Source organism: Melanotaenia boesemani, chromosome 23, assembly GCF_017639745.1.
Source record: "Melanotaenia boesemani isolate fMelBoe1 chromosome 23, fMelBoe1.pri, whole genome shotgun sequence".
NCBI classification, from domain to species: domain Eukaryota; kingdom Metazoa; phylum Chordata; class Actinopteri; order Atheriniformes; family Melanotaeniidae; genus Melanotaenia; species Melanotaenia boesemani.
This window is the reverse complement of record NC_055704.1, coordinates 14763035-14785424: the sequence shown is the minus strand read 5'-3', so window position 1 is coordinate 14785424 and position 22390 is coordinate 14763035. Positions and strand designations below refer to the sequence as shown.

The 22390-nt window shown below is 38.9% G+C and overlaps 2 protein-coding genes across 3 annotated transcripts; one reads left to right on the top strand and one right to left on the bottom strand.

Annotated features, from left to right (window-relative positions):
• Positions 1-74: 74 nt before the first annotated feature.
• Positions 75-11529, top strand: LOC121635115 (DENN domain-containing protein 11-like). Its single transcript, XM_041978179.1, has 9 exons — positions 75-900; positions 2577-2676; positions 2909-3067; positions 7035-7191; positions 7298-7436; positions 7659-7790; positions 7879-8029; positions 9454-9522; positions 9779-11529. Exons 1-9 carry the CDS (start codon positions 498-500, stop codon positions 9972-9974), a joined length of 1506 nt encoding a protein of 501 aa, XP_041834113.1. The 5' UTR covers positions 75-497; the 3' UTR covers positions 9975-11529.
• Positions 11530-11612: 83 nt separating this feature from the next.
• LOC121635112 (FYVE, RhoGEF and PH domain-containing protein 4-like) lies at positions 11613-21763 on the bottom strand. 2 transcript variants are annotated; one of them, XM_041978175.1, is made up of 16 exons: positions 21537-21763; positions 17655-17795; positions 16958-17537; positions 16389-16851; positions 16098-16243; positions 15386-15542; positions 15161-15299; positions 14935-14993; positions 14620-14763; positions 14287-14459; positions 14093-14123; positions 13905-13988; positions 13697-13822; positions 13469-13612; positions 13060-13200; positions 11613-12037 (listed from the first exon to the last, which is right to left on the bottom strand). In XM_041978175.1, exons 1-16 carry the CDS (start codon positions 21655-21657, stop codon positions 11747-11749), a joined length of 2940 nt encoding a protein of 979 aa, XP_041834109.1. In that variant the 5' UTR covers positions 21658-21763; the 3' UTR covers positions 11613-11746. The 2 variants fall into 2 exon arrangements, with proteins under 2 accessions (XP_041834109.1, XP_041834110.1); XM_041978176.1 differs by having other exon boundaries at positions 21564-21763.
• Positions 21764-22390: the final 627 nt, after the last annotated feature.

The window sequence follows — 22390 nt, the reverse complement described above, 5'->3', positions numbered from 1 at the left end:
TTTTACTACTTTTGTTATTTGTTGTCTTTTAGAATCTTTAAACACGGTACTTGGTGTGGTTTTATGAAAATCAGATTTTTAACGAATGTGTGGCTGGTATAAAGAAGATTCAGGATGTACCCATTAAGGGGTACATTCAAGACGCAAAAACAGACTCGCGCTGCGAAATGTTCAGCAGCTATTCTTTATCAGGGGAATGTGACAATAAATGCTGAATCGTTTTGAATGCAACTTGCATTAGTCGAAGGAGTTGCCCTCTCTCAACAGCATCAAATTTATGATCACTAGCGACTAGAAAGGTTTTAAAGCTAAGGTTAAAAGCTGCTATACGTTATGTTAATTTAAAGAAAAGCGCAACATTTGTGAACAGTTAGGAGTAACTTCATTATGAAGGTATTGCTCTGAGTTGTAATTATCCACGGATGGACCTGGTGCCTGTCGCCTGAGACACCGTTTACAATCGGCGGAGATACCGACGAGGCGGGACCACCGACAGGATGGTGGAGCGGTCTGACCGAGCCCCTCTGCTGGACTGGGAGGAGGTCCCGTCCGCGGAGAAACCCGGCGGTGCAGCACCTGGGGTGGCTCACACCAAGGACCGACTGTCGAGTCCCTCCAACAGCCGTGCCTCATCAGGATGCTCCGCGCCGGGGTTTGGGTGGAGCAGCGGACCAGGGGGTCCCACTCCCAACAGGTCTGTGTCCAGCGCAGACGGCTGCGGCGCCCCACCCACGACCTCCAACACCCCGGCGACTGCGGATGAACCACTGCCTCCTGACAAGGAGGAGCATCTTTCGGATCCAAAACCTGGGAAGGTGTCGCTGGAGGACAGGGTGGTGAAATGGGAAGAAAAGGACCAGATTGTATCAGTTTTTGTAGTTACATTCAATACCAGATCAGGTGGGACATGATTTATAATGTGTTTAAAAAAAAGGCCAACGAGAATCATGCTATATAATTGTAAGATTGAAGCCTTTACAGTATAATCAATTGATCTCTGATGCCCAGCATGAAAGGCGCATGTTTGAGTCCAGTCTGCAGATTCCTCTCCTACAGGTGTGGCTTTTCTGCCCCGACCATAAGTTTAGAGCCATCATTGAAAGTCACGGCCTTTTCTGTGCAGCCTGATTGCAGAGGAAAAACGACAAAATGTCAAGGTGAATGATAAAAATCAATCAGCAGGTGCCCTCTGCAGAGTTTGCCCATTCATTTTTAATGTGGAGAAGACTGGGAGTGATCCACTGGGAATTAGTTGCCAGACCGATTACTTACCTGGAAGGCAAATCACATAAAGAATAATTAGAGTTAAAGTGAAAAGATGAAGAAGAAAAGCTGATCTGAATGCAAGTCAGAAGATTCCCTGCAGGGTGGAGCTGGGCTCTTTATGTCATGAAAGAGAAGAGTGATGAACGTTGTGGTTATTTTATTTATTCATTTATTTTAAATACCTGCTTAGTAAGAGTATTTACTGCCATGTCACATTAAGTTAGTTTAATATTGTCACCCTTTATTGCTATTATAAATATCTTTCTGTTAAATCTCAAAAGGAAAAAGGCTGTGATGCACCACCTTTTCCATACTGTTATGTAAATTGTCAAACGAATAGTACACATGTACTATCGTATCATAATAAACTATTTAATAGTGGTGCATGTGGATGTAAAATTCCACCCGGTTTCTGCTCATTTAAAGGAATAAACATAAGAGAAAAACATCTTTTGCTAAAGTACTTTGCAGCCCGCTTATGGCCTCTTAAAGATGTTTGCTTATACAATTCTAATGAACTTAAAAGTCAGCATTTGGTAAGACAAGCCTAAAAACTCATTTTATAAACAATATATAGGTCAGTGTTATCTGGCCGTTTTTTTTGTGTGAGGATTGGACTGAAATTGAGTGAAGAAGCAGCCAAAGTCCAAAGAAAATCTTTGAAAACCTTTAAGAAAACCTTGAGAACTAATACTTAAACGATTACAAGAAAGTCTTACTCCTTGGAAGCGAAAAAATAAAGAAGTAAGAGGCAACTTAACACTATTGCATGGTTCTTTATGGCCACATTTTCATGATCCCAGAGCCAGAAGGTTATTGGGCCTAAAGATTTATTCATTGGTCTGTTGTATTTGAACAATATGAGATTGTCAAAATACTGAGAAAGAGTTGATTTTAGTTTACAAACCACAGCAAGAACCACATAAATTAGGTTTTGCCTGATATAAAATTTTTAAATGTTGTTGCAGAAAAACAATGTGACAGCACTTCATGAGACTTTTGGTCAGCTGTCAAAGTGATCTTGAATAACTACAGGACACAGAACTCCACACCCAGTTTAATGGCAGATCAGCTCATATTTCTTTATAAAATGATAAGACTGTAAACCACATGTGTCGCCTCCTCTGCTTGCTTAGCTGCTGCTGTAGGGTCGGCGTTCAGCTGACACCTGCTCATTCCAAGGAATCCAGTGAAATTCTTTCATGAATATGAAATGAAGTTGTGATAATACATGCATCATCTGTTCCTGAGTCAGTGCTCGTCTGCTTGTCTGTGTGCTATGTAATTATCTCTGTCTTTATGTTTGATAGGAAATATGCTGGAGTGGTGTCTGCCCAAAGATATGGACCTGGATGGAGTGGAGTTTAAAGCCATCGCCAGTGGCTCCCACCGAGTCACCACAGACTTCATGTAAGTGTGTGTGTATCCAACATTGATTAAACCAACCAAGCAACCAAGTGGAAGGAGCAAACTCTTAAGTATTAGGATGCACCCCCATGTCCCCATCCTGGCAGAACAAAGTGCAGGAAAGTGTTGCCTGGTGAAGAAAAAAAAAAGCAACAAGCAGGCACAGCCATCTGGCACTACATTTGCTTTTCATGACTCATGGCCTCATCTGTTTCCCTCTCCCTTCCTTCCACAGCTACTTCCGTAAGGGCTGCTACTTTGGCCTCGCCTGCTTTGCCAACATGGCAGTGGAGAGCACAGCAGAGAGGGGGGCGAGGATGAAGTCGGTGGGGATCCTGTCTCCTTCCTACACCCTGCTCTACCGCTATATGAGCTTCCTGGAGCATCAGGTCAGGTAAGAAAGAAAGAGTCCATACAACAGAGCAAGTGCTTACCTGCATGCTGAACACCACTCAGGATCAGGGCTGCAACTTCTGATGATTTAAATTAGCAAGCAGTCTTTACTGTGAAAAGTTCCCTTTATTGTTTAGTTCTGAGACACTGAAAGCAGCCTTTTTTACTGCACTTAAAAATGGACACATTCAGCTATTAGATATCCACTCTGTTCACGTACTACGTCATAATCATACACTCTTTCATTTTTTTCCATTAGAGCCTTATTCTTTTGCAACTTAGCATGATGCTGGAAAGCTTTCTTTGACTCTGCTCCATATGGACCTGAACATGTCAAACAGTAGCTGCAGATATGTGGGCAGCATCATCATAATGTGATTCTCACATGCCACCATGTCCCAAAGGTGCTCTACTAGATTGAGATCAGGTGTCTGTGGTGGACACTCGGCCATCCAAGTGTCCAAGACACAACTCTGCAAGTTAGCCTGCTGAAAGCAGCCGTTACAGTGTAATCATAAACAGGTTTACATTATAGTAATTTAATGGTGGAAACCTATTAAACATGGCAACTATAATAACCCCACACATGTCTTTCATGCTCTTTTATTCTAAATTCTGAACCTACTATTTAAAGGTTGAAGCAAAAATCAATTTTTATCTGATCAGGCCTACTGTTGCCACTGCTTCCTGGTCTCAGCTGAAAAGAATGACTCAAATTATTGTCCTCTTCTCTTAGTCTTTCTTAGCTGAAGCCTGTTCTCTAACTGCTTTCATAGAGATGTTCTATTACATTTTAATGTATTCATATGGAGGACATTTCAAAGACTTTAGTGTAAAAGTTTAGATAAGCAAATACATGCTGGCTGTGTCCTCTGTGCTGAAAAGCTCAGAGAACAGATAAAGGTCAGTTCTGACTAATGTGTGTGTGCAAACTCGTCTGGTGCTTGCTATACTTGCAGGAAACACCCTTAGTACACAGTGCATCTGGATGCTGCCACCAGTCTTTGTACTCTTAACAGTCAAGATAACAGTTAAAAAGATGGTAAAACTATAAGGATAAAATAATATTTTTGCACCAACAAAGTGATTCCCATGGTGTGTAGTTTAAAAAAAAAAAAACGAAGTGTCAGGCTTAAAAACACACACACACAAAAATATCTACAGCAGCTTAACAGTATCTAAAAGTTACGTCCCTAATAGAAAAAAAATCCAAAGATCTGACACATGGCCTGAGAGATGCATCTAAAATTTCAGTTCATCCATGTGTTGTTCGCTTAAGCCTCATCAGAAAGGGTCTCTGTGGAAGGGTGGCTGTAAATAAGTTGTTCTTAAGTAAAGGAAACAGGGAGAAAAGGCTGAAAATCAGTAGTAGCCAGTATTATAGTGTGATGACCCTTCCCCAGAGCTTAAACTTCAACATTTCTGAAGCAGTGTGCAGTCATCTTGATAGAGAACACAACAAAAGGCAGCAACATCCAAAGAAGAGCTTTGGAAAGTCCCTCAAGAAGTCTGAAGAACTGAAAGAAATGACAAGAAAGCTTGTCTGAGAGGTCAGACAGGTAAGAAAAACATGTGGTTGAACCAAATATTGATATTTAAGCTGGTTCAAGTTTCACTATGTGCAACAGTAAATAAGGCAAAAACAGGTTGTGAAACACATGTTTTCTGTCTTCCTGGCAATATATAAAGAAATTAGGGTGGGTTAAGACTTATCCATTATTCTGTATTTTGCTTGTGCAGTCCAAACTAGGGTCCATCTTTCCAATTCTATACTTTTTAATATAGTGTTAATATTTAATTGGGAAAGTAAATGGGACTTAACAGCTATACTATGAGCTAAATGCTAATGTTTCTCTGAACATTTAAGTGTGAAAGCAATATACTGAGAAACAGCAGAGCAGCTTCCAGTCCAACATTGCACAAAGAAAACTCCATATTTACATTTTCTTTAGGCTCCATTAATACTTTTGTTGATGCCAACAGGCCTTTGATATTGCAACGTCACACTCCTGTCTCCCTCCTTCTCAGTCGTTCTTTAAAAGCAACTCTCCACATTGAGCCTCTCGTCCCACCCCCACTCCTTTCCATAGTTCCCACACTCCGGCCTCCAGTCATGCAACGGTCATGCTCATCATTCGCTACGTAGCTCGTTCCAGATTCCTAATCTGCTGACTACCACACCAGTCTTCATTTCTTATATAAAGGGTGCTCTGTTGGTCACAAGGCGATTAAGATATTTGGTTGTTTCTCCTTTCCCCCCTCTTTTCACTCTTCCTTCTTGCCTTGATTCAGAGTCTGTTTTGTTTTCTCATGGCAGTTGCAGCTTGCATAACTCATTAGTTTAGCTGCAGAGCGCTTATTATAGAAGAAGTGATAAAGCGAAATGTGTCTCGGCAATGAATAATTAGTGTAAAAATTTAAACCAGCCTTTAACAGAGCAGAAAAGAGACAAAAATTAAATGTGATAAATGCACGTGTTGTTTAATAATAAAAAAGAATAAAAATATGCTGTTAATCAACCCGAAAGTTTCTGAAAAAACCTTTATTTATAATTTATGGTCCAAAGATTACCTCTATTGCTGAGGTAATTACTGCAAATGAATCCAAAAGTAGTTTGTTAATTAACTGGATTACACAGAAGGATGCATGTGAAAGAAAAGATTAGCTGTAATTTCAAACCATCTTTCCAAATTATAGCTATGTTTAAAATAAAAAACATATTTTTTAAATTCTAGGTTTTATGTAGGGTCCAGTCCTCTGTACCACCCTTCCACCACCGTGCTTGACAGCTGTAATGAGCTGTTTGTGCTTATGTGTTGTGTTTGGTTTTAATAAAACGGGAGATGTGCATTATGACCAAACATCTCCTTTTTGGTCTCATTCGTTCAAACAACATTGTCCTACAAGTCTTGTGCTTTGCTCAGATGCAACTCTGCAAACCTAAGCTGTGTTTTTTTTTATTATTTATAGAAGCTTTAAATCTTTAAATTTTTTTAGTTGTACTATAATGAACTTTAAGACTTAACATGCTAGCTGAAGCGTGTAGGATGATAGGCTCCAGATTGTTTGTTAAATGCATCTAACTTTGTCTTCTTTGCTTCTGTGCTCTAAACCAGCAAACCTCCAAAACATCCACATTTATATAGGTGCTCTGACTTTATGATGATTATTTAATCAAATGTATTTCACTAGCAGCATGTGGTTGGCTGACTGCTGACCTGATATATAAACACTTAGAATTAAAAGATGTACAATCACTGTCACTTTTTTTTTACTGAAAGAGTTCCGAATAAAGTTGTAAATCCAACATAATCTATTTTTTTTTCTTGGCTATGAAACAAAACTTAAGATGAGTTTGAACATTTTCAACCAGCTGTGATGACTATTAATCAAATTATACATGTTATAAGTGTGCCACTGACAGAGCTGCAAAACTAAGAAGATAAAAAATAAAGTTATTTAAAGAAGTCACATCAGCCTTTTGACTTAAAAGACAAATAAATAATTCAGTATAGGATACTGATAAACTGATTACTCCTGAATATAAACAAAAGTTGCAGGCTTGGGGAAGAGACACATTTAGTTGTTTTAACAAAGAATAATTTACTAAGTTTTTCAAATAAAAAAAAAAGTAATCTTATAACCACATTGCTCGTCAGCTGTTGTTTGGTTGTATTTGTCTCAGATTGATGCTCTGCTGCATACTGGTGATGCTTTAGCTTATCTCAGTGTTCTCAACAAAAGATGGTTTCCAGGTCACAGACAAATTCATTTGTATCACAAAGAGCTGCAGATGATCATTTGCGTCACAATGCATTTGCAATAATTAGGGAGTGTTAACCCTGTGTCTTACAGTTTTTGTTTCTCTCATGTCTTTGGTGAGTTTACAGACATTATTTTAGGCAAGCGTGACATCTGTACACACACCTTGTTGGTGAATGACTGATGAGTCTGTGTATTTTGCTCAGGCTTCAGCTTCAGTCCCCGGGCCATTACTCACCCCTGGAAGCTTTCTATGAGGACAAGAGAGCGCTTCTGCCACCCAGTGGAGAAGATGTTATTACTGCACTACCAGCCAATGCCTGGGGAGCTGCTATCAACCACAGCATGCACCCTGAGATGAAGGTTAGAGGGCTCTTTTCATGGCTGTGATGGTAACATTACATCTTCCAACATCTTCTACATGGTGTTTAATAATATTTTAATGTGTGTGTATTTACCTCTGGAGCAGATCACCCATCCGGCAGGCTGCATGTCCCAGTTCATCCGCTTCTTTGGGGAGCAGATCATGGTGCTTTGGAAACTGGCTCTCCTCCGCAGGCGCATCCTCATCTTCTCCCCTCCACCTGTGGGTGTGGTCTGCTACAGAGGTGTGAATCATCCAGATGTATTCACAGGGGTTTGAATGGAAGCTTAAAGAAAAAAGTTTTGTAAAGTATCCTTAGTTTGCTTAAAAATGAGTTAAAAATATAATAATAGTCTGGGAAGAAAATGTCACAGTTGATGTAGTTCTTCTCCAACCCACACATCACCTGCTGTGCTGCTCTCTGTCTCTCCACCACACTCATTTTCCAATTTCACCTTCCCATCAGTGTACTGCTGCTGTTGCCTGGCAAATATTTCCATTCCCGGGGTTGGCATGGCCGTGCCTGAGTTCCGACCCTTCTTCTATGTTAATGTTGCTGATATCAGCGCCCTGGAAAATGAGCTCTCCTACGTAGCATGTAAGTAGATGCTCCAAACATAATAACATCTATATGAACAGCAGCTCTTGTTTTGGTGTTTGAGATGCAGGGTGCTTGCTATATTTAGGTACTACTGAGAAGATCTTTGAGGAGAAGAAAGATCTGTATGATGTGTACGTGGATAATCAGAATGTAAAAACCTACAGAGATGGTCTGAAGCCTCTGCTCCGCCTCAGCAATGCAGACAGAGAGAAGTATCGCAAACTCACAGAGCAGAGGTGAGTAACACTGTTAGCAGCAAACTTGCGTCATAATAATTATCAGGACTGGAATTACAGACTCAAACTCCCCTTTTACTTAATGTCAGCAAATCTCAAAAAGACCAAATCTACCGATGAATTTAATCTACTAAACCCCGTCTGATCCAGCCATATTGCTCAATTTTTATTAAGAAACACAACATAAACCTACATCCCTCATCATATCCTTGACTCTTCTGCTACCATGTCAGTCCCTCTGACTGGCTTTGGGGCCTTCATGCTACACTAACATGTGACACAGCTGCATCATTTAATCACTGTTTTTTGGGGGCAACTTAGTCTTGAATTTCATTATTTCTGTCTTATTTAATTAAATTTTTTGTCATATTGTATATTCTTACTTTAAATGCAATTAGCTCTTTTGGATGACCTTATAACACCACCTTTAGATTTGTTAGTGCCATAAAGAGATCACCTCTCTTTTCTCAGTGCATTATAAGAAATGAAAGCAGAGACAAAGGAGGCTCAGATTACACTAATTAAATGAGCTTATAATACTCAACTAAAAGACATTTGTAAACTCTTTTTAAAGATTTTTGCCCTCACAATGAACCATTGGAATTAGGATTTACTTCCAGTGATCAAACGAGCATGTTTAAGTTTGGTATTTTTAATGAATTGAAAACCGTTTTAATGGCTGGATGATTTTTAATTAGCAGATGTTTTCTGTCTGTCGGGGACCAAGCAGTAAGGCACAAGGTTTTGTTCAAAACTTTTAATTACTGAAAAATGTTACCAAGTCAAAAGTTCAACTAAACAGACTGATAAAAGAGGCCAGCTAAATTTAATTAGACACTAAATCAAAACTAAATAGAACTAAAAAAAAACAAACTGACCTCCTGAACAACCAATTATGGGAACTTAGGAACACGTTTAGAAACCAGTATCAATACAGCGTAATTTCTCCTTACAGTACCAAGGTGTATTCAATAATATTTAAGGTTTGGGAAACTAAAGTAATGAAATAATGTGTTAAGTGGTATGTATAGTGTTTAGAATCGTGACTCTAAAAGAAATTTAAAGTAGATATATACTGGAGTGTGACGTGAATCTTACCAGGTGTGACTGGCCATCACTCCTTTCCTTTTCTTCATCCACTTCCCTATTTTTGATCCAAGTTAAGTTCAGAAGGAATCAAAATTTAATCTTAAATAACTCACAAAGTGTTTCATGTTCATGTGTACTGTTCAAGATTATGTTGTGAGGCATCAAACTAAAGTATTGTAGAAAAATCAGTATCAATGGGAATACAGAATTCAAATAAAAATACAGTCTCTCGAATCTCGACACCTGAAAGTCCTGTAGCCTAAAGTATAAGTCAATTTTTCTTATATGTGAATAACCGTAGCAACACAGTAATGGAAAGTTGTGTGGGTGTGTAGGCAGATGCTGCTGTATTCCCAGGAAGAGAGTGGAGAGCTCATGTCCAGCGAGGAGGATCTCTTCATTTTGTGAGTACAGAATGATTCATTTACTCAGTTTGGGTGAGTGAATGTACATGCTGATAATCTGCTGGAAACGCAGACTTCACACTTTCATTTTTGATCCAAAAGCTAATGAGACTGATCAAATCCCCCTCACTGCTGTCATCTTCTCATAGAGATTTGTCTGTAACACCGCTGCTGCTGATCAGCAGAGGAGAGTTAAACCAAAACATGTTGTTCATAATAACAGCCTCACCTGCCCTCTTGCTTTTCTCTTCCCCAGGTTCTTCCTGGAGCAGAACAACAGGATTTTTCAGACTCTAAGTGAGGTGGCAGGGAGTCCCGACCCAACTGTAACCCAGGAGAGCGTGAGGGCCATGGGTCTGGATCCACATGGAGACAGGCTCTTTCTGCTCCATCTGCTGGAAATCTATGGCTATGACAGCCTGATGGTGTCAGAGCAGCTGTGCTGCAGCTGAGAGTTGAATGACTGCTGTTTTTTTTCTGTCTTTCATCACTGCTGGTTTCAATAGGGGGGCTGATTTGCCTCAAACAGCTGCACTACTGGTTTATTGGAGTCTTCAGGACACAGTAGGAGCCTCCAGGAGGATCTCTAGAGTTTTGTTCACAACCCGATTCTTTGACCTCTCCTGTCCTAGCAATCAGTTCGACTTGATAGAGGCTCATTGAGATAACTCCCCTGTGAGGTTCCTCAGATGTGGATCAGATACAATACAGCCACATCTGAATACCACCAGTGCAGTGGAGAGTCCTGTAGAAGATGAAGCCAGTGACATTTTTGGTGAAAAAAAAACTTGTTCTGAATAATTAATGTATGAGCGTGAAAGAGGTTGGCTATATGTAAATAATGCCTTTTTGTCCTTTATGTACTGTGTGTCAGTGTATGTGTGACTTGGGGTCTGAATCTCTGGTAGAGTTGCACTCGTCGTATAAACTGCTGGATTTACAAATCCAATTTTTTTTAGCTTCTGTGTCAAAATCAGGGCCTCTTGTATTTTGTTTTCATCACCAGTTCAAACTGCCTTTCCCTTCCTTCAACCTATGACTGTAAGACCACAGTTTAAGTGGCATTTACTGCAACGAAACATAGATGTTGCCTAATAATTGTGTTATTGTGACATAATTGTGACACAATTGTGTTTAAGAGACAAAGCTTTTACTAAAGACTGCGAGTCCATGTGGACTTTTGAGTGTGAGAATAGCTAATTTGCACCCAATCAAACTTTTGATTTATTTCAAGTGTGAGAAAAAGGCAGGGAGTTAACCCACAACTTCAGGTAATTGTGTTTGTAGAACTAGCCAACATCCAGAAAAGATCTAAGAACAAGCAGGAGAAGACATAGTTTTTGTATCTTTGAAGCACACACTGCATGCAAGATAGTTTTTAGTTCAAGCAAAACAAGAGGGGTTTTTCATTGGCTTTAGAGCACAACTAAGCTCAGTTTAGGTGGCTTGCATCCATTTGTTTTTGGATTTGGTTCACAACTGTGTCTTCAATGCAACTGCCAGTAGTTTTTGTTTTGGATGCATGGTCCAACCATCCACGTTTCATAAAACTATAATTGTTAAGACTGAATCATCAGTGGAAATTAGTGGTTTGCAAAATATTGTTCTTTAAGCTAATTTCCCACTTGGTGGGACATTTTTAACTCAATCTGCATACCTCCATAGATCAGGAACAGCTCCTATAAAACTCCAAGTTAAGTTTCTTTTGAATAATAAGCACTAGATTAAAAAAACATGCATTGAAGAACATTTCTAATTAAACGTGATAGAAACATGCTGTACAGTAAGCTAACCAGGTGCTTTTGGTCATCAAGTGTTGCACACATGAAAGGATGTACACATTTTTTCCAACTGTGATTCTTTTTCATGTTTATTTTAGGTCATTTTAGCAGAATGTAAATATCAGTTTCCTGTATTTCGTTGTAATGAATTGGGATCAGTTGAATGTGTTTTATACAGCAGTTATGATCCTACAGAGCCTGTGTGTTACTGAACCTCATCTCCAACTGTTCGTCCTTATTTTCATGTCACCTTAAACAACTTGTGCAGAGTTGAGACAAAACTCTTTGTATTTGAAGGGATACTCCAAGTCTTGTTAAAACATCTTTATTTATTTTACTGTAAACCATCTCAGAAATAAAGTGCACAGACACTGGTAATAAAAACAAATCTCCTGCTCTCACTTTAAATGTTTTTTCACTGTGTTGTATGTTCACGGACATGCTTATGAGTCCTTTCTGCAATGTCTTAAACTTTCAGGAGCCATTTCCTTCTCCCTTCCATCACCATCACTGCCATAAACCCCAGAGCTAGACTCCCCAGTGATGTAGTCGTCAGGTATCCTGCCCGTCACAGCAACTCTAAGAACGGTCAACCAGTTTTGCTTGACCTCCAGACCATCGCAGGAGAAGATGTGGGTGGTTTTGGATTGTTTGAGACAGAAGCTGTGCTGATCCTGGAGCTCCTGTGGAGAAGCTTCAATGATGCAGCCCAGTAGAGGAATGGTGAAAAGGGACTTCACATCATGGAAATGTGAGAATTAATAAAACAGAGAAAAAGTGAATGAAAAAGGTTGAAGGTAGACTGCACAACAACAGCAGTATGTTCATGTGAAAAAGCAGCAGCAGAAAACGTTGGTTGGTAACGATGAAATGTGCTTTATAAAAAGAACAATGACTAAAGCTTATATGCCCAGACAAAAATAAATGTCCAGTTTCAGGTTAAAGTCCATGCAAAAAAAAAAAAAAAACATAATAAATGATATACCTGTGCATCTCCTGTTAGTTACTCCAACTCCACTTTATTTATATAGCACTTTCAAAACAACACGGTTGACCAAAGTGCTCATCTGTTATGTGTGATAATGGGACTCACTGAATTGATTATTATTAAACTGGGTTCCAATTTGAGAAAATTGGCTATTTAAACCACAAATATACACTTTTTCATATAAAACACTTGATTCTTGTACTTTAACTGAATTGCTTAAATATGGTGCCTTCATGAATATTCAATGTTTCCGTATAACACATTATTGTTAATAATGGTTAGGTTGAAGCCAATTCAGGTGCAGTCAAAATCAAAAATCTGGATTTTGGTAAGACTTAAAGCTTTGAACATCATCAGTCAGAATTTTGATGTCATATATTAAATGTTTACTTCCTCTGATTCTGCCATTTGCAAAAACAAGAATACTAAATGTTGGGGAAATGCATTTTAGAGCTGATTTATTCTAAAACATATCTTCCTAAACAGATTATCTGTTCTGCATGTTACCATGGTGACCAAGACAGTTCCTGATGGAGAAATGTTCATGACGATGTCACACTGACATTCATTATGTACATTCATAGAGCTGTTGTTGCCCTGCAGCAAACCCAGGGCTTAGAAACTGTGCTTTTTTCCAGCCTGGGACAAAAAAATTAATCAAATAAATGACTTTTAAATTTGAGAAAAAAGACACTGGACTGCCCTAAAAAGCAAACAACAACCAAATAATAATTATGTATGTGAGTATTTCCAGTCAGAAACTCTTACCTGTGAAGCAGCACACACATGTAAAACTGGAGGATCAGTTCTGGTGAGAACACACGACACTTCTTGCCAGCTCATCAAATTGTCAGAATACTGCAGGGTGCTGCTCATTAGGCGGTCTCGGGATTCTGGATATGCCTCCAACTGGAACGACACCCCAGACAAGTCAGTGCTCAAGTTTTGACAGTCATGTTAATGTTTTCTAAGCCTAAAAGAAAGTTTCAGAGCTTTACAAAAGCTGTTCAAGATTGTTTTCCCTCACTCTTGCCGTTATTGCATCTGAGGGGCAATCTAGTCTTATAAATATCAGCTAGTTACGGAGCATTTAGAGAAATTAAAAAGCATGCAAAGCGAGAGGCTGCAATTCTGCAAGTTAAAAAAAAAAAAGGAAAAAAAAAGCCACAGTGCTCACCTCTAGTGTTCTTCTCTTCTTCCTGTCCACCTTCTCACCACTCAGACCAGTCAGGACCAAGTAACAAGCTTTACAGACTTTGTTCAACTTGTTACCATCATAATCCAAAGCCACTTTATAATCTGAACACTTCCAACACACCACCTGAGGGAGCAAATTATCGCCAAATATCCTCAGATAAAGCTTGCTTTTGTGTGGAGCAAAGCTGCAGCTCATCGTGTTACTTACAAAGCCACAAGCCCGGCAGTGATGTCTTCTTCTGGTGAGAGCATTAAAAGGCTCCTGGCATGTCATACATTGTGTCACCTCATTGTCTCTGATCCAACGGGGTGCTCTTCGGCCAAGTTCTTTTGACTGTAAAACAAATGTATAATCACAGATAGGATGGTATACTTTCACAACTCTTCTGAAATCTATTTTCCAAGATCCAACTTACAGGTTCTTCCACATTCAGCTCCTTAGAAGCTAATTTGAAGGTTTCATTTTTCTTCTGAAACACATCAATGGCTTCCTGAATCACCTGCAGACAAAACTCACTTTAGAACCTAATCCAACTGAATCTTTCTCTAATTTGTGTGACTTTAAAATGCACTGCTACTTAATAAAAATAATAATAATAAAAACCTTGATCCACTGGTCTCGGTCCTGCTCAGAGCTTGAAAGCAAGAAAAGCAAAACAAGCAAATTATATAACGTTAATAAATAAATAAAATAAATAAATAATATATATATATATATATATATCTATCAGGAATATAAATAGCATACAGATATAAAGATCTGTGCAGCTCAGCTAGTGTGACAGAGTGCGCACCCACCTGGCCTGTAGCTCAAGAGTCTTCTCCTTTCCAGAGACCTGAAAGGTGTATGGGTGGTCCTCGTTGGTGGTCTGATGCACCTGCATGCCATCCACTCCAATTCTGCATCGGACTGTAAAACGCTGTCCAACCAGGCTGAACTTTGGTGTGCAGCACAGCAGAAAGTTGTTGAACTGTGGAGGAAAGTTCAAGTAAAGCACTGGCATCTATATTAGATCTACTAACGTGGACGCTACGGAGAGAGTCGTTTAAAATGAGACTACTCCATATGACTGAGTAGTTTATGGAGCCAGAGATCTGCATCAGTCTCTGTAAATACATCGGTGATCTAACCAGGAACAGGTGTCTCTCCATGGCCGATGTGTTCCTGGCAGCAAGTTTGAGCAGACGACCTTCTCTGAGAAACTCGTTGGTCGGGTTGACCACTTCTTCTTCTCCAACCATTTCATAGATCTCCAGCAGTCTTTTCAGGCTCTCCTACACCAAACCAAAGCAGCACTAATTATAACTCCTGTGCATGTGTTAAGTTATATATTAACAGTTGGCAGTTCAGGAATTACAACAATAAAGTGCTGAAACACCTGGCAATTAATTTATGACAGTAATTAAATGCTAGAACAAGGGTAAATGGTGTGTGATGCGACATACAGCTCTTTGAATGGCGCTGTTTGAGTGAGTGGCTGCCATGGAAATGGCTTGCAAGGATTCTGTTGGGAGAAGCAAAACAAATTTCACTTTGCTTTTACATTTAAAATAAAGGAGGAATCATAAAAAGTAAACACCTGTGGAGCAGCGACAATGACGCAACAATATTTTAAAAAGTGAATAAGATGAGGTAAATAAACGGTATAAAAGACAACTGGAGAATATTTACTCTGAGCAAGCTCATAATCTGGGTTATCCTCAGGCAGCTTCTTCAGGTAATCCTTCAATAGCATCTCGTAGCGTGGAACCCTCTGGATTGGTTCCAACATGTGGTGCTGCAGGGTGAGGCTGCCACACATGTCTTGGCTCTATCAACACACACACAACATCTTGATCAGACCTTGCTAGTGGATAGGGATAACTACCAATACATCAGAGGATGAGTGTTTCTCACTTGAATCTCCTGGATTATGTTTCTGAAGGCAGAGGAGCGCTCAGTCCATGTTCTCACTAGCTCCATGGCCTGTTCAAAGTTCCTGACATAGTCGGCATACATCCTCAGGAAGGGTGCATGCTGCAGAAGAGCTTTACCCAGACCAGGGCTTTCACTCCTGGATTCGATGAAATGGGTTGGGCAAACGGACAGAGGTAAATATTGGAGTGGGGAATGATGGTTTTTGGTGAGGCACACCAGCTATAGCTTTTGATTTTAGATCCAAGTCGCATTAACTCGTTATATTTTTAAAGGTAGTAGTATAGGACTTTCAGTGCAAGAGAATAGAGTCTACACTACTAAACAACTGGAACAACAATCCAAATTGATTTGAAGAGTGATAAAACATTTGACAACCAATCAAATTACAGTCTTCATCTCCCCCTCTTTGGTTCCCACTTCACCCTGTTATTTATGTTCTTCATAAAACAGATAAAAGATAAATTATTAACCATGTCTGGCTTTTCTGAGGACGTCTTTCATGCAGGTAAATTTATGCCCTTACTTTCAATTAACATTGAGAAAAATCACAAATAGAAGATTAGTGCAGATCATCTATTTAAGCATCTATTTGTTTGGTATGACTGTATAATTGCTTCCATGTGCTTTAGCAAAAGATAAAACAAGAAAAGAAAATGTAGTATTTTGGCAAAACTTAAGGTGTAAGACTAACCAGTGGCAGATGCAGTTTTCCAGATCAGGGAGCAGAAACTGGCTGTGGAAGGAGTAGATTGAAGATGTGTTGGAGAAGATGTTTCTAATGACCTCAGAAGGAAATGAGCCTCGATCTGCCTCTTCTGTTAGGCGTGAACAAAACACCTGAGGTGGGAGTTGGAGAGCAACAAATCTCTAAATCACAAAGAACTCAATATGATCTACCACAGCAAGAATATATTTTAAAAATCCATTTCACTCTAATAGACTTAAACATGTATTATGTCTTTGTAGAAGGAAACACACTTACTTGGTCTAACAGGTGGAGACGAGCCACATAGGCCCTCTCGGTCTGCAGGAGTTCATTGGCTATTTTGTACAATTTATCCTCTGTGTCATCATCTTTTGGCTCACCTCCTCCCCCTTCATTCATTTCCTCTTCCTCCTCATTTTCCTCACCTCCAAACTTCTTGTGAATCCTTTCATTTCCTGTAATGGCTTTAGTCCATTCACAGCAAAACCTGGAGCCTTGTCTTATGGATGTCTTGGCTTCCTCCACTGTATCATCCACTCCCCCACCATTTACAACTAATGGCACTGCGCCATTCATTTGTCCCGGGGAACACCCTGTGCCGATGCTTGAAAGATGGCTTTCATTTGTAGGAAGACTGAGTCTATGTTTAGCAGGTGCGCTGATGGTGATGCCCAGCCCGCTACAGTTGGCCGATTGCAGCTGTTTTAGAGGAGAGCATTCAACCTTTTCACCAGGAGTCCTGGACAAGTAAATAAAAGTTAAATGATACTCAAAAAACATTTAATCCTCTACAGTGCCATAAAAACCTGGTGAAAAGATCACGCTGATACAGTCAAATATCCTACCTGCCCTCATCCATGTAAACAATCAGATCAGGCACACTCAAAGATTTCTCAGTCTTCTTCTCTTGTGTTTCCACCTTATCGCTTGAGATTCTGTGCAGCCCCAGCCAGGATTTAGAGTTCTTGGCAGGGCTATAGCAGCCCATCCTCTTCTGAACAGGACTCGGGGTCCGCAGTTTTCCCATGAGAGGGCTATGGTTTCTTGGGGACAGCTTAGCAGGACTGTGGCCTCCCTCTCTCAATGGGCTACAGCTCTGAATGCCTCTTTTGCCTGGACTTGGAGATCCTAAAACTGGGCAGTTTGTAAGCTTTGAAACCCCCTGAGCTTGAATGGCAGGGCTGATATGTGTCCTGGATGCTGCATTCAGAAAGTTGCTTCCTGCACCTCTAACTGGACTTGGGGAGGCCTGATAATTTTGTGCTGGGCTGATGCAGGAAACAGAGCTTCTATAATCTCTATGTGGACTCTGGACTGACCCTGCCCCACCAACTCCCTGAGGTGTTTTTTTTCCTGTAGTGGGACTGTAGGTTTGATCCCAGCCTATCCTCTGAGGGGTCTGGAGGTGAGCCGGTTTAGGAGGTACTGCAAAGACAAACACTAGTTGAAAAATATTTTTACTTCAACAAAGTGCAGCTTGAACTTATCTGAAAGAGTTCATTACTTCTACTACTGACAGGACCAAGCAGGCTTTCTGCCTACCTTCTGGTTTGATCGGCGACCTCTTTGCTGGGCTTTTTTTATCATCATCTTCTGCACCAATTTTGGAGTTTGGTTTAGGTCCATAGCGACTATCACAAGCACGATCACAGCTGTAAGAGCCACGAACTCCACTGCTCATATCTAAAAAAAAATACTGTCATCAGAACCTCAAACATACACACAAACAGCATGGCTGAGCCTCTTGTATGCTGCACTACTTTAACACTTGTGTGTGATATGTAAACATAAACTGTCAGTTTGTTTTGTTGGACAAAAAGTCCAAAATGGCTTAAAAAAAAAAAAAAAAAAAAAAAAAAAAATCACAAGTTCCAAAGAATATTGATCTTTTTTACAAAAAAAAACTTAAGAAAATTAATTTCAGCTCAGCTGCTTATGCAAAACATCTGTAAAATTGAAATATTTTTTTTTTTTTACATTTCATAACATGAAAAATGGTTTATTTTCTAAGCCTTTAGCTATTAAATATGTTACATAAACTAGAGAAAAAGCTCATGACCTGATGTTAGGGTCTTAGATTGAATCCTATTAGTCAACTCCGAGTTTTTCCCCCTTTAACAATAAGATTACATCTTTTAGTTGCATGAACTATGTAGATAGGACTCTGTAGCTGTTAACATCTTGTACAGTAAATCAGACGAACAAACTGATTAAAAAGGCCAGCTCAGTGGTGGGGCTGAGCTTGGACTCTGTGGACATTACTGTGGACAAGAGGATGAGGACCAAACTAAGAACTGTCTTTTAGGGGGCGAATGGTGATGCCTCGGTGCTCAACTGAACGTTTAATCAATCAATCAATCAATCAATCAATCAATCAATCAAATTTTATTTATAAAGCGCTTTTCATGCAAAGGCAACACAAAGTGCTTTACATAGTATAAATGAATGCATATTAAAATGAAAAAAGAAAATCACAGAACAAAAACAATAAGCCATTTACACACCCAGTTATGTGACAGATTAAACACCTCCCACCCACCCCCCCTCACCCATCCACACACACACACACACAAACTCCTAATATCTGTCTCTGGCTTGGCGCTGCTGTGAGGAAACGGCATTTTTGGGGACCCATTCACACCAGGAGCCAGTCAAGTCATGTTTGCAGAGGGCAGACCAAGCAGGCTTGACTCCCAGAGTTTAGGATCCCCATAAAGAAACACTGGAGTTAAAAATGTTAAAACAGTTAAAACAACGATAAAAGAGGGAAACAGTTAAGAAGCTACATCAACAGTCTCTGCAGCCCTGAGGCTCTCTGGCAGGCTGTTCCACAGTTGAGGACCAAAATGATGAAACGAGGTTGATTGATTGATGATTAAAACAACGATAAAATAGGGAAACAGTTAAGAAGCTATAATAAAATATAATAAAATAAAATAGATAAATGAGACAGATAAGATAAGATAAGGTGAGATAAATAACAGAAAATGAATAAAGTCAAATCAAAAGGCTAAACTAAAAAGGAAGGTCTTGAGCCTCTTCTTAAAAACATCAACAGTCTCTGCAGCCCTGAGGCTCTCTGGCAGGCTGTTCCACAGTTGAGGACCAAAATGATGAAACGAGGCCTCACCGTGTGTTTTAGATCTAACTTTGGGAATAGTTAAAAGGCCGGTACCAGAGGACCTCAGGGTCCGCGAGGGCTCATAATTTGAAAACATGTCAGATAAATAAGAAGGCCCAAGACCATTACGACATTTATAAACAAGTAAGAGTCTTTCGTTCCTGCTGCTGTGCGCTTTTATAATGAGCACTTTTTATGATTTTCGTTGTATTTGTATGTTTTAATGGTTGTGTTCTGTGTTGCAGTGATGTTGTAATGGTGTGTAGTAGAGTCTATTAATGTAGTGTTGATGTATGTTTTTGTGTAAAGCGTCCTTGGCAATGTAGTTTCCCCCCTCAAGATTAATAAAGTTATCTTATCTCATCTTAGATTATTCTCACATTATTGACTAACGCTGGTTTTCTAACCAAATCTGATGGTTAAAAGTAAGGTTTACGTCCTCATTTATCCCTACAAAATTTCCCTTTATTTGTTTTAGTGTAAAACTTCCCACTTCACTCTCAGCTTTGCTAAAGTGAGGCTGATTTGTTGGTCACATGGAGAGCACTTAAACCTGCTTTCGCAACAAAATATTTCTGCTTTGTAGCTTCTGCTTTGTTCTCCAGAGTTTAACCTTTGCCAGGCTTACAAATTATGCTGTGTTTGCACAGCAATGCACATTTTTCTAAAGTAACTGGAGAAGTATGTTGCATCAAGATGTGTAAAACATTACATAATTTAAAAATTAATAGTGTGACATTTGTGCAAAATGTCAGTGCAATTTCTGTTTTAGAAAGAAAGACTTATCTAAAATAAGTAGGTTTTGCATTCTTATTAAAACAACCCTTTAATTGGGCAAAGAACAATTTGACTGTAAATTTGACAAATTATGTACAGTACTACTGAATCCTGCATCTGATTGTACTTTAGAGTTAATATCAAAGCAGATCGTTCTCCTTACTGAAGGAACAGTAAGGCTTTGTGTGTGGGTCTGTAAGGATTTGATGAAAGGTAGTCAAAGTCCAGGCTGAATCAGGGGGAAAAGATTTTACTACTGTAATCCAACATAAGTGTGCCTTTAAAAAGTGTTTTTTTTTTCCTATACATGCATGTACAAATTAAAACAAAGACATATTCACAAGCTGAAACTGAAATTTAAGCGCATTTAAAGATGGAACTCATAAACAAGGAGGTCTAATGCTCTTATCTGCTGCCCTGGTCACCCTTTTACAAGGCAGCTTGAGCCTGACAAACAAAGCTATTAGACCACTTTTGTTTCCAATAGTCTGAATCCTTTCAGAAAAACTTTTTTAAAAGTTTCTTTTAGTAGACTTCAGGAATAGTTCTTCTTCATTAAGTACTTCCCAAAGTTTTTCTTCGAATGTTGCTGCCTTTTGTTCTATCCTCTGACGAGACAATCCCACACTGCTGCAGTGATGTTGAGATCAGTTCTGATGGGGTTTTAATGATCAGCTGAAGGTCCTGCATCAGGTCATTACTGGATTTCTTTTCATGTTTCTTAAGAATTTCAATTTGAGATACTATTAATCTGCTGTTTATAGTTTTGTAGAATTGATACTTTGTTTTCCTTCTCTGGTTACTTGATAAACTTTGATAAAGAACAACATGCATGATGAAGCTGCGAGCCACTTGTTCTTCCTGATTTATCTAGTTGGTGCAAAACTATTGTCTGAATAAACTACATGTTTTTGTTTCAGGCTGCTAGAAACAAAGAGAATAGCTACAATTAAAATGAGTCTGTTAAGAATACTTGTTAATTTATTAAGTTAGGTAACTTCTTTTATCTTTGAGGTCGTTTTAAGGAAAAAACTTTCCTCTGAAAAATGGTTACAAACAAGGACTGACAAACAGTGAAAAGTCATGTCTGGAGAAAAACTTCAAAAAACCTTCTGCAAAGCTTGGAAAACTGTCACAAGTTCCAAAGAATATGAGAAAGTCCTGCTCCTTGGAAGCACAATTGAAAGGAATCAGGGGTGGCTGAAGAGATTTGAACTGTATCCTACTATAACATTTAGAATTCAAAATGACAGCAACCACAATAGACTCTCTAGTTAGCATTCCCTTCCAGTGTAATCAGAATATATTTGACAACTGCTAAAACATGGGCTTTTAGCAGCTGTGACAGGTGTAGCCTTCAAAACACTTAGAAATATGTTGTTTACCATTAAGTATCTTGAGCTTATATATTTAATTGTAACAACAATGGCGACACATGCCTACAATTTACTGTTTAAAATACTGATCATTTTAAGTTGCATTTATTACGCAAAATCTTTGGGGAAACTGGAAGGCAGGTACATCACCTGAGGCGTTGCAGTTCCCCACCGCACCTTTATCTTTCCGTCTGACCGCCACTCTCCGGAACTCCTCCGCCTCACGACTGCCTCGCAGAGTCAAACTATTCCTCTTCTTCAGGTCAAACATGACCAGGAATCAGCTCCAATATTAGCAGGCGTCCAAAAACACAAAACGAAGTGCTCTTGACCCTGCTCACAGCTTCACGTGCTCAATCACTAACCACTAATGTTGTTCCAGCTGTTGATCAGCTCCGCCTCTCATTTAAATCACCACGCGCCTCCTGTAGCACATTGGCCAATCAGCGCACAGTCAACCAAACTATCCTCAGAAGTTTGTTTTAGTCACAAATTCAAGCCTGAAAATTAATAAATAAAAAAAAAAAAAAAAGAAAAACCAAACAAAAAACAGGTTTGTTCATTAAAATTTTAATGTTTAAAATAATCGTTTAAAACAATAATTATAAAAGGGTTAAAAAGACTGATATATGAAATGCTAAATAAAATAAAATTATTATTAACATTATTATTATTATTTTGTTATAATAATAATAATAATAATAATAATAATAATAATAATAATAATAATAATAATAATAATAATAATAATAATAATAATTTCCATCCATTAATTTGCTATACCATTATATATATATATGTATATATATATATATATATATATATATATATATATATATATATATATATATATATATATATATATATACATACCAAAACTCTAAAGTCACCTGTTCAGTGATATTTGCTGCCTTCCAGTGGATGAAGTTGGTAAATAATGCAATCTGCAATTGTCCGAAGCATGATTATTTTTATTTTTATTTATTTATTTATTTATTTATTTA